Here is a 16,539-nt window from a genome sequence, read left to right as displayed (position 1 = left end):
CAGGAGAGGCCAACTTGGAAACCCAGTAGAACAAATAGGAGTCTGATCCAACCTCTTGTGTGGTTAGGACGTCCGGGTGATCTTTTAAAACAAGGGTAGTTTTCCTTCATCCAAGAGCAGACAAGGTTAAGACATTCAATTATGAATATATACTGCACTGCTCTGTAGTGACACAAGACATGAACATCACCTGGTATGTGGAAGATGTAGATATGGTATGTAGAGCAGAAGCAAATCAACTATATCTCTTTTAGCACAATAAGATGGGGGATCTTCTATTGGACACTATGGGCCTGAATCTGGATCCTTAAAATGTTCTCTAATCATGTAACTGGCCTCACCAAAAACAGAGTTACAAGCGTACTTAACAAAGGTGCCAGAAGCCCTCGACGTGTTTGATTCAATGGCTTCAAATTGCAGTGAAGTATGCTACTGTGTCTGGGTATTAACATTTCTGTTTGATGGGAAACTTGGCAAAAGGCTACCAGATTAAAGAAACCCCAGTAGAACAGATTTGAGAAATACCGAATCGATTCACAAGCAAATGATTGAGGCGTGCTACCCATAGAACTTTTTGCCCTTGATAAATATTTGTGGAACATAGCGTTGCTCCTGACAAAGATGTTTACGATGATGTTTCTCACTTGGAAATCTCTCTCTCTAGTCCTCCTTCAAGTGTATCCTAATACCCTCTCAGTTCTAGATTTTTTGGGGGAGATGTTTTTAGGATGTAGAAACATTTCTTTGAAAGTTGCAAGGGAAGGCTGTGGTACAGGTTGTGATCCTCCGAAGGAATTGTAAGAGGATGGAACCCCTTCTGGAGTGCCTGGATGAATACGTGCAGGTTCAGGCATAACAATCTCCATCAGATGTTGGAATCGTTTGAGGTTTGTAATGGGTCCCTGACAATTTCCCAGGATTTGCACAAAGCTCTTGGGAACGTACTTCTGATGTTAGAAGGAAAATGTGAAACGATGGAAAAAGGATTGATGCAAAAATGTTCTTGATGTCAATGGATGCCGCCACAATGACCAAGAATACACAAAAAGCCTGGACGTTGAAGCAAACAGTGCAATGTCTTGAATCTCAAAACTGAGGGCCAGATGTATCAAATGGTTTTAGCCATTTTGTGTCTATGGGAAAAAGTGTTCATACATCTGACCCTGAGTGCCTTAATGTCAATCAAGTCAAAATCGACCATGAGTGGATGCTATTACAAGAAACTGTAGACTTGTCCCCTACGCTGACAGAAGCATTCTACTAAGAGGCAGGACGGGAGGAAAAAGGCCTCCCCTTTCAACCCTTGATACGCTGAAGCAAAATATAGGAGTTCACTACATTTGACAATCTCTCATTTCTCTGAGGCAAACCTTCTCCCTCACCTCCTGCAGGACATTTCCTGAAAAATGCTGAAGTTCATAAAGGAGTCATCTGGTGAATGGTGTCCCTGAGGATCTCAAAACCCTAGTTCACATAATCAAACAAAATAACATTCCTGAATACCTAATATCACCAATTATTAAAAATAGAGGACTGAGCAGAATTAACTATCATTTTTACTCTTCACTGGATGGCCTATTAAATTGTGTAAGAGCCAGGAAGACAAAACCCAGAGATAACCTGATTATCTGTTGTGGTCTCCTTGATACCACCAGCTGGGCATTTATGTAAAAAGGACAGGGAGGTTGAGAAACTATGAAGGTGAAACAAAGCTCACAGTAGAGATACAAACACTTGCAAAAACATTAAGGAATAAAGGTATTTGTATGTGTATGAACACCAATAGGTATCTTGGTGCTAAAACTGAGTTAGTGTCTACAGAACAGAAAAAAGTTTGGAAAACCTAGCAGTCATCCAAAGAAAGTGAATGCAAGGAAAACAGAGGCAAATATAGCCTCAATGACTGCAGCAAAAATTTGACATAATGAGATAAGCAGCTTTGAAGTTTCTCGAAGGGGCGGGGGTCAATATAGACTCTTTTGTTTTATAAGAGCACCATTTCCTTCTTTAAAAAAAAAAATCATAGTGATGCACTGTTTTTAATCAAGCAAACTCTGCTATACCCGATATATCTAATTGAGTTATTTAAAATATAAACAATGACACAAAATTATGCACTTCAGCAGGCATGTTTTCCAGGTCTACTTCTTTTCAATTTAAACACAATCATTTTAAAAGTGTGTGTGTTCTGAAATCTCATGTGTGCAGATGTGTTTCAGCTTTTATGAATGCAGAAAGAATCTTATGCTAGAGATACAATGCAACCTTTGCTTGGCCTACTCAGCCGGCCATCCTAAACTTTATGCAAGAGAGGACTGAAGGGTCTTTGGTAAAATCATGTGTGTTATTATAACCCTGTCCCCACAGCTGTCTCTTAATCCAATTCCAAATGTGAGAGTCTCCTTAGCAGTCTCCTATGTTCTCCACCGCCATTAGCACCACAATTGTGCCTCTTTCAGCTCCAGCTATCTCCTACAACTGGTGAGAAGTGCTCTGACTTATGTACATCATACTCAAGTTTGTACTGCATGCTAAACTGCACACCACACTCATTCCTGTAGTTACATTGAGGCTTTCGGTGATGGCCTTCTTCAGCAGCTCATCCTCCTCCTCCCGGTGGTAGGTGGCCTGGCTTGCCTCCTGCTCACTCATCCTCACTGCAAGCTCCAGCTGCTCCTCTTCAGTCATCTCTGATGGAAGAAAGATATCCAGAATAAATTAAACATTATGAAAAGAAAACCCTAGTCTCGTACTGGTATGGGTCACCCTCCAATGGACCTCTACTATCCTAAAGCAAGAGGTGATTGGATGCAGAGTACAGTTCCGAACAATAAACACTGGTCAACCTCGGAAGCTACACCCTGCACTTTCTTTTTTTCCAAAGGAAAGTAAAGAGATTCTCTTTCTTTTCCTAGTGTATGAGGTTTGTAACTAATTCCGAGCCACGTTGAGGGTGTTTAAAAATCAGAGTAAGTCCTCCACGAGGGGAGTTCATTAAAGGTCATCAAAGTACAGACCACAGCAGTTTCAGGGTGTTTATTTCTCTTTTAAAGTGCCCTTAATAGAGAGGCATTTAACATTCATTCAGTGATCGTGTTTTCAGAATTCAATAATAAACTGAAAAACAGCTTTGGGGTTTGAGTTTAAATGTACACTTCAACTTGTACTTGCTAGCAATTTTATGTTGTTAGCTCATCCATTTCACAAGTAGTTACTTTTACATGCTTCTAGAAACACTGAGCTTCAGTCCTTCCAAACAGGCTGTGCAGAGGTGCCTCTTTTGTAGTATTCACAACAAACACCCATGACATGCAGGGCCTAAAAATTATAAATGTTAATGGCCGCCCTTTTAAAAGTGGCACAATCACAAACTAGATCTTCATACAATATTTTTAAGTTTGTGCATATTATAATAATAATTTTTATTAGTTTAGTGTCAAGTTCTTGGTGAGTACATTTCATAACTAGAATAATGTATGGTAATGTGGGCTTCAATCCATTATTTCCAGCTAGTTAATGAAATAAAGTATATATGTATACCTTAATTGTTCTATTTGGACAGAGTGGTAAAAATGTTAGGGTGACCTACCGCAGCTATACTTCTAACATAAATTTCAGGAGGAAGCATAGAGAAAACAGTTGCAAATCTGTTGGACAACTTCATAGATTGTTCCTATTGTTGGTGACATCGCTATATTTATTTGAGGGGTGCTGGCCTGATTCTAATATATAAACAAAGTTTTGCCTCATCTGGTGCACTAGCAAACTCCTGTGGCCTCACTATGAAACTGCCGCATACTGCTAGGATGAAGGACCCGCCCCAATATGGGAGAACTAACAGTTCCAGGAGAGAGCTCCAGCTGATGGCAAACATCTGCTAGCCGGACTTCCCGCCTGAAAGTATTGGCAGATGGGTTAGTGTGCAGTCCTTGACTGGTCTGAGATCTTCCCATGCAAAACTAACCACACCTTCACAACTCTGAATAGCAAATTAATCTTATAGCGCAACAACGACATACACTGCACACATGTAAAACAGCTTCATGCTCTGGTCTTAATGTGAGAGGTCTACATTGGCGGCATTTTCTTGATGGGGTGTACTGTGGAGGTGCCCCTTGGAACCACAACCCATCCCAGGAGAGGGTGCCACTATAGACCCCTTCCTATGGGTGGTACACCACTCAGGCCACATACTGTGGGTGCTTACTACTTTCTAGAACTTCTGTAGCATTTCAAGATGTAATAAGCGGGTGGCTGGGAAAACTGTCAATTCTGATCTTTTTCTCACCCACCTCAATGGAAGAGAGGTGTTGAAGCCCCACACACAGTAGTACCACTCTTTCTGTAATGACCATCCAAAAATGTATTTTTGACATTGAATTCAGAAAGTTCATCCTTACACTAAGCCAAACTGAGTACATCTCCTTCTCACAAGCCGTGAAAGGCATCAGGAAAGCAGCCAAGCAGCAATGACACGTCATGACCTTACCTTAGATTTCAAAGATCTGAAAATCATAGCTTAAACTTTCTGTTTTGTTTAGCAAAAGCTTGCACTGGTGGTGGTCTCTAAAAGAAATAAGATCCTAAGCTTAATGCTTCCTGTTTCTAAACCGGGAAATGCAATTTCTCACCAACAAGTATAGCTACGCCATTTATTTAAGATTAACATTAGAACAGGGCACAGTGGTATATTTTTATATACACTACTCACAGGTTAGTAATAAACTATTATATCCTGTAAAGCATTTGCATGCATTTGGGAAACATTAGAGTCATCACTCCAAAAGCTTCTGTGCCCAGTTTCCAGGGCCAATGTTGGTTGTCTGCTCAGTGCTTCACATATACATTTCAAGATGTGCTTAAGTAGAATAAAGAATAAGCAATCCCAACATCTCAGATCTGTCACAACGGCTAGTTTACGTACAGCTGAGAGATTACAGGAGTTGGAAGCCAGGGAATACAAACCCAAACAACACTTTCCTTTTTCATTTAAAAGACATTTACCATTCTTACTCAAACAAAAGTAAGAGAAAAGGTCTTGTTTATTAATATTGATATTCTCAGAGACAAAAAGCCAAACTTCTCTGCTGCTGACACAACGCTTAAAGACCAATCAAAAGTCTTGACGCCTTTAAACATCAGCCATAGATGTTATGATTATTAATATTATTATTGTAGTTTTGTAAAGCGCACAGCTACCCACATTGGGTGTCGGGTGCTAGGCCTTCACATGGTATGTCATCAGAGATTGATGGATTAATTTATTGGAACAGCCAGGTTTTTAATTGTTTTCGAAATATGGCAAGAGACTGGCAAGATCTCAGTGACTGTGGCATTGTGTTCCATAGTCCGGGCCCTAGGTAGGAGAATGCCTGTCCTCCTTGGTGTGTTCTTTTTACTCTCCGAACTGAGAAAAACGTGGTGTCGCTGGATCGAAGAGAGCGATGTGGAATGTAGAAAGACAACAGGTATCAGACATTTAGGGCCTTTATTTTCTCTTATTTTGTGCAGGCAGCAGAATGTTTTGAAATGAATCCTTTTTTCCACCAATAGTCAGTAGAGCTCATGCAATAGCTTAGCTGTGGAGGTGAATTTTGGTGGCTTAAAAGCATCCTTGCAGCAGCATTTTGCACTAGCTGCAGTCATCTGAAAGCACCCTTAGTACCACCCAGGTAGAATATGTTGCCATAATCCAGTCGGAAAAGAATCATTGCTTGTATCACTGTTCTATGGGCTGGGAATGGTAGGCAGCAAACAATCTTTCTCAGCCATTTAAGTATTCCAAATCAGGAAGCCACTACCTTGGTGATCTTGGTGTTCATTGAGAGCTTTCTATCTAGTCAGAAGCCCAAATTATTACCAGCGGGTGTTGGGGTGGGGCAAGGCCAGAGAGTCTTGGGCCTTAGGTGAGGGCCCCGTCCCTGGGGTTGGTTGCCTATCTCCAAAATGTTGGTCTTGTCATCATTCAATTTAATGTGAAACATCATATTCTACTCTCCCCTCCCTGCTCGATCATCACCAACACCTTAATCTCTCAGCTCTTGGCTTTTGCCCCTGCTTATTAAAACATTTTATCATTGTTCAACAACTAAAACGGACACACCTTTTCCTCCCTTTTCTCAACTTCCCTCCTCCAAAACACAGCACCATCTTATGTTCAATAGTCTCACACCCTATTTCACTCACATATGACTTAATACTTTCCAATCAGACTTATGAGCACTTCATGCTATGAAAAATACCCTTTCACGCATCAACCATAATAACCTCTGGTCAACAAATTATTCTCATGCATTGAATCATGGCGACTGCTTAATATATGAAACATCTATCCGAATTTTCCTCAACTTCCTGCCATCAGTCAGACCAGCCACATCATCATTTCCTAAATTTGGCATCACCGAATCATCTCTGGGCTGGTTGACTGGTTTCCATGTTACCTTTCTGACTGTCCCACCTGCATCTCCTGGAGTTCTTGTCACTCTGTGCCAACTTCCCTTACGTCCATTCAGTACTTGCACTGGGTTGACCACTACCATTCACTCCACACATTCATGATCACCTTTAAAGAATCCCTCAATCACCTTGAACTTTAAAATGTCTGAACTCATCCTTCTTGCTTGCTTCCTTGCACCCACTCCACCCACCATTAAACTGAATCAACAAGTGACTGAATAATTCTTGATTTCTTTTTCTTTTATCATACTTTATGTGTTACAATGTCAAAGTATAATACCATCATTCTGACTTCAACTATGTGTATCCAACCCATCTTTGGACTTATTTACAGTTGGTTCTATACCGACAGCGTTTGTTGTATAAATCCTCCTTTTCAATAAGTGACAACATATAAGCTCCACAGGTTCATTGGACTTGTTACAGTATGAGGCAAAGGCAATAAATACTCCAATCTCACAGACTTAAGACAGCCTTCCAAAGACCGTCAGTGAATGAATGCAATTTCCCGCAGCAGACAGAACTATAGTGCTACAAGATGCACTGCACTAGTACTTGGACAATCTGTGCACCCTTTGTAAACATTTACTGAGCGCCGCTCCTTGAAACAGTTACGCCAATACAGTACTTACTGCAGCGTTTCAAGAACATTTAGCCAGACATTTAGAACATTTAGCCAGAGCAACCCGTTCCATGATGCACAAATCAAACGCAACAGGTCCCTAGGAGGCTCTGTGGGATACTGGACAAGCTTAGCAGGATTGTTACTAAGTGAGACAAAACTGCAATGCTATAGGATCAACGCAGTGTTAACAGCATGTTTTCACTGCAGCTTTGCAATTGACAATCTTACATATTTATAGGACTCATTGCAGTGATCAGAGGACACCCTGCATGCACAACTCCGTCCAACAGCAAAAACCAAAGTAAAAAAAAGGATTCACAGAGAGAAAATGTGATGGTTTGGGGCTAGATAGCAGAGAAAACTATGGTTCCACCACTATTTTAATTCCTAGTGCATTAGACAACATATACACACCTCAGACGAATGGGCTTCAGTGTTCATAAATATCTTATCATGCAGACATTCCACAGTCAGAACTCCTCTAATATCAAGAATGGTCAGAGCCTTCCCTCTAACAGCATCTCCCAAAACTAAACACTAAAGCACGCCCCTATGAACTTGACCAGAACTTACGAGCAATTCTTCTCTTCTCCTCCAGTTTGCTGAGGACACTTTGTTTGCTTTTTCTCCTCTGCTCTTCCATTTTCTCCTTCGCTGTCTGCTAACAAAAAAAGCAAGAAACACGGGTTAATGGGAAAGCAAAACTAACAATACAATCACCAGAAACAAAAGCACAGACCAACTGGTTCTAGAGAACAGGATCTGCCAGTAGCCCTGGCTTTCACTATGATGAACTAGTGACACTGAGGTCACATTTCAAATCAACAGACAAAAAAATGTCAATGACTAACAAAATGAGTCTAAATGATGCTAGGCCATAGGTTTTCTAAAAGTGCTGATGTAGGACTCTTCAGTTCATGATGCACGTGCTGATGTCCCAAGAACACACAAACCCTCCCAACCTGGCGTGGCACCTCAAGAGATCACTGTCATATTTGCGCATTATTGTCAGCTTTACCCTTCAAGTAAAAATCGCAGCCTGTGGGAAACTACAATGCAGCTGGTGCACACCACTGTGACTGCCAGGTCTTGGCACACATGATGCAAGGCTAAACTGACAGAAACCAACAATCAAGCTGCCTTCGAAAAACTACTAAAAGGATTCAACTGGAGAGGAGAGAGCTGTGCTGCCTGCTGACAGGGGCCAAAATATCGGGTAAGCATAATTAACATGCTAAGAGCTTTCTGCAAGAGTGATTCAAATGAGTCCTGATGGGCAGAGAAAGAGACACGCTCCAAGAATGTTTAATTGTTTATGTTTGAGAACATGGCTCAGCAACAAGCAACATTTGGATGAAGCTCTGGAAGGAGGATCACACTAGAGATTTGGTTGGCAACGCCTTTGAACCAGAGGCCACTAAACTCAGAATGGAAATAACTCAAGAGCCATGCCTTAGGAGTAGAGTAAGTTCTAAAAGGTAACCTTCAATTTGCTTGTTAGGAAACTTCTTGCATTATTAACACACTCAATGCACGGATCTGTCTGGCACCTGTAAGTTACAGGATAACCTCTCAACAGGGCACATTCAGCCTTTCATCCTTGGTCACTGACCTTGCACCACTGAGCTGAGGGCATTGTTAGTGAAGGCTACTGGAAAGGTTCAACTTAAAAAGAGTTGAGTGATGTAAAAACAGAATCAATAAATAAAAGATACCAAAACATACATTCATTTTTAAGGATTCACAAATTCCATTAAAACAATAAGGTTAACAGTAGGTACTCATAACAGTTGAAACAATTAGCGGAACTGTTTATACAAAACAAGCATGGACAATGCCAATAGGTCTCACTTATGAATGCACTGTCAAGCCAGAACTAAAAATGAATTTACATTACTAAGGTTTCTCCTCCCATCTGTGCTGCTGCCAGAGACAAACGCCAAAAAGTATCTGGGTATCCAAGACATTTTAAAAGCATTACAATGGTATGTGGCTCACCAGAAAATTCAAGTAATGGGCAGAAAGATAGATAAACCAAATTATCACAGCTGTGAGGAAGTCAAACAAAATCTCTTCCCAATCAAAACAGGAGTTTCTGGCTCCCGACAAGAGGGCGGAACGCAAGCCCTCTCCTGGCGATTCTCCCATAATTGTACGGCGACATCTGCGCTGTCAAGCCAGACCATAACAAACGCTGTATTCCAAACAGAGCACAATCTAAAAGATTACCTAATGACAGAAAATAAACAATCGAAAGGAGTCTCAAAGCATGATGCTTCAGAACAAGTCTGGAACTTTGCTAGTTTAAACTAACAATTAGATTACTGGAAATCTAATTCGTCATCTTCAACAGTTGATAATAAGAAACTATTACAACCATGACAGAACACTTATAACGTGTAATAAAATGTCCATTTGCTCTCCTTTATGCTGGTCAAACAACAAGTGAAATTAAGCTATGAAGAGCACAATCATACATCCAATAATGAAACCAGTACAGTACCGGCAAGACCATTTCATGAGGGGACCGACACCATAGCATTTAGCAGTTTCAAATCAACAATCACATTCCAAAATTATACAGCGTAAAATACAGTAAATTAATCCTTGCATGCAAGAAGGTATTTTGGATTGATTGTTTATGTTCTGCTCAAAGGGGATGACTGAAGCACAGAATGGAGATGTTAACCTTCGAACTACTAAGATTATCATTAACTAGTAGTGATCTAAATTAAAGATTAGGAGATTCAAACTAGAGGAACAGGATTACACAATGCATGGTGGGAGTGAAGTATCTGGTTATGAGGAACAAAATGGCTTCTCAGAGAGAAGGCCAATGGCTGTACAAGGGTATATTAAAAAGGTGTATAATCATGAATATCAACCACCTATCAACAACGGACAGCCTACGGAATCTGGCAATGGACTAATAGCCATCCTCCCCTATGGATGAGTACACACCATCAAGCCTGCAGATTACCCTGCTGTAGTAGTGAAACAGAACATATTTGAGTACAACCTCTACTAGTCTCACTAATATTGTGATCACGTGGGAGGTGTGGAAAGGATGGGGAGGAAATGACAGAGTGAACGAGAAAAGTTGAATAGGTACGATGGCGCAGTTGTCCAATAATCTGTGCTGCCGATGTGTCCCCTAGGATTTAGTCAGCACGCAGCCTTCACAGTTGGTAACATTCACTTCATGAAACTCTTTCATGGTAAAGAAAAGTGTGATGCAGTTAAATCAAACACCAATCAGACAACCTAGTCATTTACGTTCAGGTTTCAACATTAAATACAAATAAAAAACAGGGATTCTGAATGATACAATGGTGATGACCTAAATATATTACACCTCAATAGTGGTGAAATCACCTCCTGCAAATATTTTGGGATCATCTAGAATTTTGCATTTAAAAAGAATAATCATTGGCAGTACGCAAGCAAAAATGTCAAGGGGCGGTTTACTGCAATTCAACTGCAAAAAGAACAACTGATGGACAGAATGCGGATCAATGTCATACATTCACCCCAGAACAGAGATCCGGGCCTAAATCCATCGTTTTTTTGCTCACCATGCCATTCCAGTTTGGACCCAGCCATGTGCAAATCAGTCTTGACCCTGCGTCCAATGGGAACAGTCCAGCCCGAACTGCCAAGCCAGGTCCTCCCTGGACTGGAAACAAGCATCCTAGGACCGGTTTCGGGCTTTCAGCCCTCATCAGCCCTGATAGCTTGACTCAGGTGGCATGGAAAGCATGGAACCCCGTATGGGCATACCCGTCCCACTCAGGGTGACAAATGCAAAAAGAACAATTGATAGATAGTTGTCAGTTCAGGCTGGACTGGTCTCACAAGGAACAGGGTCAAGACTTATTTGCATATGGCTGGGTCCAAACTGGGATGGTGTGGTGAGCAAAAGAATGATGGATTAAACCCATATCCTTGTGACTGGGGGTGAATTTTTGCATTGTCCAGCATTCCGTCCATCAATTGTTTCTTTTGCATTACTGCAATTCAACAGCAAAAATGGTTATCGTTTGTCAAAATACTGCATAGGTTTAAGAGCTAATTCTTTTACAAAGCAGCAACACAGGAAGGGAGATGCAGGACTATTGACAAATTCGAAGTGAAACAGTGGAGATAGTACTTGGTGCTAGCTCGCTACTTTTCTCATATGTACAACAAGTGTCACTGTCCATAGATGTGTGCTAACATGGCATATATTGAATAGGGTACACAAGCCTTCTTTCTGTACTGGTATTTACAGAATAAAATGCAATAGAGAGGCAAGAAACACATTTGACTAACCCATGGCCTTCTAAATAACAGACAATTGTGCCACACAAAACAAAACGATGGCGGTATTACGCGCCTCTGAGCTGTTGAAGCTATATATTCAAAGTCATCTGTAATTTTGTATGCAAACCTAACCGAAAAAAAATTGCAACCCTATCTTAAGGAAAATTTGTCCCAGTGACAAACGTTATGATTGGGATGAGAAATATTTTGATAAAGTCCTACCTGTACTCTTCCCCTATATAACAAGCTGGGGAAATAGATTTAGATCAGGTTTTAGAAGCCAGGAGCATGAGTGGGGTAGAAGATAAAAAGCTTAGCAGTATTCATTACAAGATCTGCATAGTTATTGTAAAAGTCAGTCGTAAGGTGACTGGTGGCATGAACACTTGTAGAACCTTTTAATAACAGGGTGCCCTGATTAGAATGATTCACTTTAAAATGAAAATAAAGCATCCAAGTATGGAATGAGTTGAATGAACTAAATAGTCACATAATCCAACTGCTGTTATAAATGAAATTAGGAGTTTGGTGGAATGGTTAATCTGCACAACTACTCATCTTTGGACAACATCCTCAAGGGCAGACTCGCTATACTTCCACATTGCCAGGAGGTTGCATGCTTAGGGGTTGCTTTCAGAGAAGAAAGGGTTGCCATAAGCCAAATAAGACCATGGTAGTCCTAACTGTAGAAGGGAATATCAAATAATGAATACGAACAGGACAGAATATTGTTACAACAATTTCAAAGGACAAAATATCTAAAGGTAAGTAGCCAGTGGAAGAGAAGAATTTAATATTCATAAATCCACATCTACGTACCTTGAATACATATCACCATGGTACATATGTGGAATTAGGGATAGTAAATGTATAGAAACTTACTGTTCGATATTTTGTTCTTCGATATTCTTGTAGCAATATTCTGTTCCGTCTGTATTCGGAATTCGAAATTCCCAGCCTACATCCATAGCCCCTTTCTAGTCATGGCCTCCAGCAGTGTGGGGCTGATTTGAACACTTTTTTGTAAGGCCTGATCATGGATTTCTCCACAGGCCCGGACATTCCTCCTTGACTGGAAAAAGCTGTGATGAAATGCATTGCAGACAAAGAAAAGAACAACTTGGTTGCTCCTAAAAGGTTTCAGTGTTAAGTACATACTTCCAGCAAGATGAACAAAAGCACAACCACAGTAACAGCAAATTACAAAATTGGCTAAAGATCACCAATCTGCTGCAAATCTGCGAGGGCACAGAGTAGATTAAAGGTGCCACAACAAAGCACTGATTTCAAAACCTCAACAGAACCGGTGTATTAGACCCAGCGGCTTCGGGCTGGCTAAGACGCATCGAAGCTAGTCAGAATCTACTGTTCCAAATAGAATTAGTATGATACCCTTGTCCAATAACCTGTCCTTACCGGATGATTGCTTGGCACCAAGCAGTCAGGCTTTTCCTCAGGGCTCGAGTGTAAAGTATTGGCACAACAACCCCCTTGCAACACATTGCTTACGCTAAAAAAATACTCCACCCCGTATGTATAAAAACACTCGTCTTTGTATTATACGCACACACTAATCAAAACTAGATACACATTGTATATACACTCTACAGTTATATGCAATTGTCAAACTTCATTGTATATATATTTTACAGTTTTATATATAATTGTCGGACTTTCCCATTAGTAGAAAGGTTAAGTAGTCACAGTTCTTTGACTACGCCTTGTGACCCAGCCCCTCAGTCTTCAACCTCACCAGCCAATGATACACATTGCCCCGAATGGTGCCCCGCTGACTAGACAGTCGCAACCACCTAACACAGAAAGAAGCAGTTACTTAGTTTTGTCCATCCGATTAGATCTCCAGGCGCCCAACAGAACCTGCACGAGTGCGTGATCAATACACCTCTCCACCCCCACCCCTCGTAGACAAAAGATTGTGATCCAGGAAGATGGTGTTTTTCCAAGTCTGGAGAAATGTTTTCCCCTCAAGCGGAGGAGTGACCTGCAGTAGGCCCCAACAGTCAGTTGCAGATTCTCACAAGGCACACAAAATCCCTAGGGTCTCGCCATAGTGTTCTGCAAAACAAAGCACCCTCTGGCTAGGGCCGGGGAAAGGGAGTCAATGACCTCGGACAGAGGCCGCAATGTCAGGCATTGTCGTCCTCCCGATCTGGAGGCCAAAGACAGTCTCAGCACCTGACTCAGGTTCCCCCGACACCCCTCGGACATCACACGCTCTGGAACGCAAATGAGCACAGGTCTCCTGGTTGCAAGCACAGGTCCTCCGATTCTGCAAGCTTCCCGTGCACTTCTCAAACTCCCCTCTTCCCAGCACCTCAGATGGCTGCTGATCTTGTGCACACCCTCCTCTTGCACAGCAAGAGGATGGTGTATGTCAGTATGGTCCTTGTCCCAAACACGATCACTTCCACCTGTCTCTTCCGCTTCCAGTATAATCCTTATGATCTTGTGTAGACAGTGAGATGCTTTGTGTCCCTGGGATCTTGTGGACAGGAGGCCAGCTCACCGGCCCTTGGAGAGTACTTCGGGACACAGGCCACAACAGTTTGCACTTAGATGCAGGCCAGCAACGTCCAGGCAAAACACAAACTCCATCAAGTGATAGTCTCATTTTTGGAGCACAACAAGTTCCAAGGCACCACAAGTAAGTGGATAATCCAGTTGCAGCCCCTCCTGCCCTAATGATTCCTCATGTCAATGTCCCAGTATCGAACCAGCGTAGTAGGGTTTTAAATCCAAAGGTTTGTCTACTTACGGAGGCCGAAGCCCCAGTAGTTATACCCACGTGGCCTTTGAAGATGCTATCAGTTCAACAGGCCACCTCTGAAATGCACAGGCCTTCTCTAAATGTTGTCCTGTCTGCTATCCTACCCCGGGAGGTTTGATCACAATCTTTAGTGGGCCCAAGACCCTGCCCCTTGGAATGCAGGTGCCAATTCCACCCCACCTAACCATATAAAAAATGCCCCTTCGAATCAGAGGTCCGCAGTTTCCAGTGAACACCTCATTTATGGTCCTTTATCAGGAATGCACAGATGTGGCTGCCCCCCTAGCATCAAGTTATGAATTAGGAGACAGGCTGCCAAGCACACAGAGCCCGAGCATCAAAATGCTCCCTTTCCAGCACTGTAATGTTGAAACCCCTCCAAATACCAGGGAGGATTCGCCATTACAAACTCATTGATACCAAACATTATTTATTTATTGATTTATTTATTTATATATAAAGATCCTTTTACTATTCTGCCCGTAGGAAATAATGCTCAACAGCCTTTACCTACACCCCCTCATGCTAATCCATTGCGAGTAGCAGCCCCAGTGTACAAACATTATTTATTTATTGATTTATTTATTTATATATAAAGATCCTTTTACTATTCTGCCCGTAGGAAATAATGCTCAACAGCCTTTACCTACACCCCCTCATGCTAATCCATTGCGAGTAGCAGCCCCAGTGTACCGAACCCACCATCCAGTGTCATTTACGACTCTTGCAGGTAACACATACATACACCTGCCCAACCTCCTCCCAACACTGCACCCTGTCAGCAGGGACACCTCTGATACAGCAGAAGAAATGCAAAACATTGGCATGTAGATTTATAAATGACAAACTGCATAACAGTACCCATGTACACAAGCCCACCAGGGTCAACCTGTGGCACAATCGATGAGGCACAACCAGTGAGTCATGCCCACGGAGGCGCATTTAAGATTGATGCCCCTGTATAGGTCTTACCCCATGACAAGGGATTTAGTTAACTTGAATCAGCCAATCATATATACAACGATCAACAGTATATATATATGACAAGCACAGCACTTAAGCACTGCATGGCGGTGCCAATCCCGCTCAAGTCCTAGCATAAGGTGGTCATAGCATGAGGTGAGCAGCCAAAAAGGTTAGGGAAGACCACGCCAACAAGGCCGGGTCTCACAAACGGCAATAGATGCCTAGCCACATTACACATAATTAGATATGTTTACAATACACATTAATTTATTCACTTAATCAGGAATGAAGGCTGCTAACCATTTTCAAATCAAGTAGATCAAAGTAGTTATTGTTCCCATTACACGGTTGTGCTAACTTATCAAATAACCATGTAAACACATGGGTAACATGCAGTCCTACACAAAACACTGAATATGTAGAGAGGGATGCAATGGAATTAAGATAAAGTTGCCTTTCTGGGACTCAGTAACTCCTAACTCAAGAAGCTCTTCAATTCTCAACCTCTTGGCTAGCGGCAGGGGTGGAAAATGTTTCCTAAAAATTCTCAATTGCTCTACTGGTATCCCACATGCTTCATTGCGTATACTCAACCATATGCTCTTGACCTATGCCTGAAATAAAACTGCGCAATCGCCACTTTTGAAATGTGGCAAATCATTGTGTTGTTTCGGGTCAATGGCAGAGGGGTAACCAGGAAAGTGTTTGTAAGAGAAAAGACCTTAGGAAATGGGAATAAATACCATCACCTAAAGGGAAACTTTATTCTACTCCTAATGTGTAAAAGGATTTTACAGCAAGAGAAATAATAAACAGAGGAGAAAGAAAAGGCAGTATGCAGCAGACACATAGACTCATTCAAAGGTTTCTATAGACCTCTTGACCATGTACATCGGCTATAAAGGTAATATCAATAGTAAGTTACTTGTAGAAGGCATGTGGGGTGGCATACATGGCTGCCACATAAAGCTTTCTCACAAAAACAAGCCTGAGGAATTGCACAGATGGCACACTAACACTCGGGGAATACATTTAGACATTAGCTGAAGAGATATTCCCTGTAGAAACTTGCAAACAAATATGTAGTTGTTGAGTCATATGTCAAGGGCAATCATAGGTACAAACTTGCCAGCAACTGTACCCCATAACGTGATGAAGAGCTAGCCAGCACAACAAAGTTAAACTCTACTGTGCACAAAAAAACATGGCAGCATGCCTGATATAAATGTAGTGCAGCACCTCTTCAGCCAAGAAGCAATATGGAGCACAAAGAAGAGTGAGAGCAGTATCCTTTCATGTAGGTGAAATTCAGACATCTTTAGGACAAAGAGGTTTGTAGCAAGCCCCACTCTGTCCTAGTGAACAGATGCCACAAATCACAGAGCAGACTCAAGAGTCTGTC

At 41.7% G+C, this 16,539-nt stretch overlaps 1 protein-coding gene across 6 annotated transcripts in view; it reads right to left on the bottom strand.

Moving 5' to 3' along the window:
• UIMC1 (ubiquitin interaction motif containing 1) overlaps positions 1-16,539 on the bottom strand; it is a 310,878-nt gene that overhangs the window by 234,677 nt on the left and 59,662 nt on the right. For 4 of the 6 annotated variants that reach the window (XM_078652794.1, XM_078652796.1, XM_078652798.1 and 1 more), the window contains exons 3-4: positions 7,655-7,742; positions 2,566-2,690 (exon numbers count right to left, since the gene is read on the bottom strand). In XM_078652794.1, coding sequence (XP_078508920.1) covers positions 2,566-2,690; positions 7,655-7,742 — 213 coding nt within the window. Of the gene's footprint in view, positions 1-2,565; positions 2,691-4,489; positions 4,567-7,654; positions 7,743-16,539 lie in introns of those variants that run through there. The other 2 variants (XM_078652797.1, XM_078652795.1) reach the window with 2 other exon arrangements.

This window comes from Lissotriton helveticus, chromosome 7 (genome assembly GCF_964261635.1).
Source record: "Lissotriton helveticus chromosome 7, aLisHel1.1, whole genome shotgun sequence".
NCBI lineage: Eukaryota > Metazoa > Chordata > Amphibia > Caudata > Salamandridae > Lissotriton > Lissotriton helveticus.
This window is presented reverse-complemented; position numbering and strand designations above follow the sequence as displayed.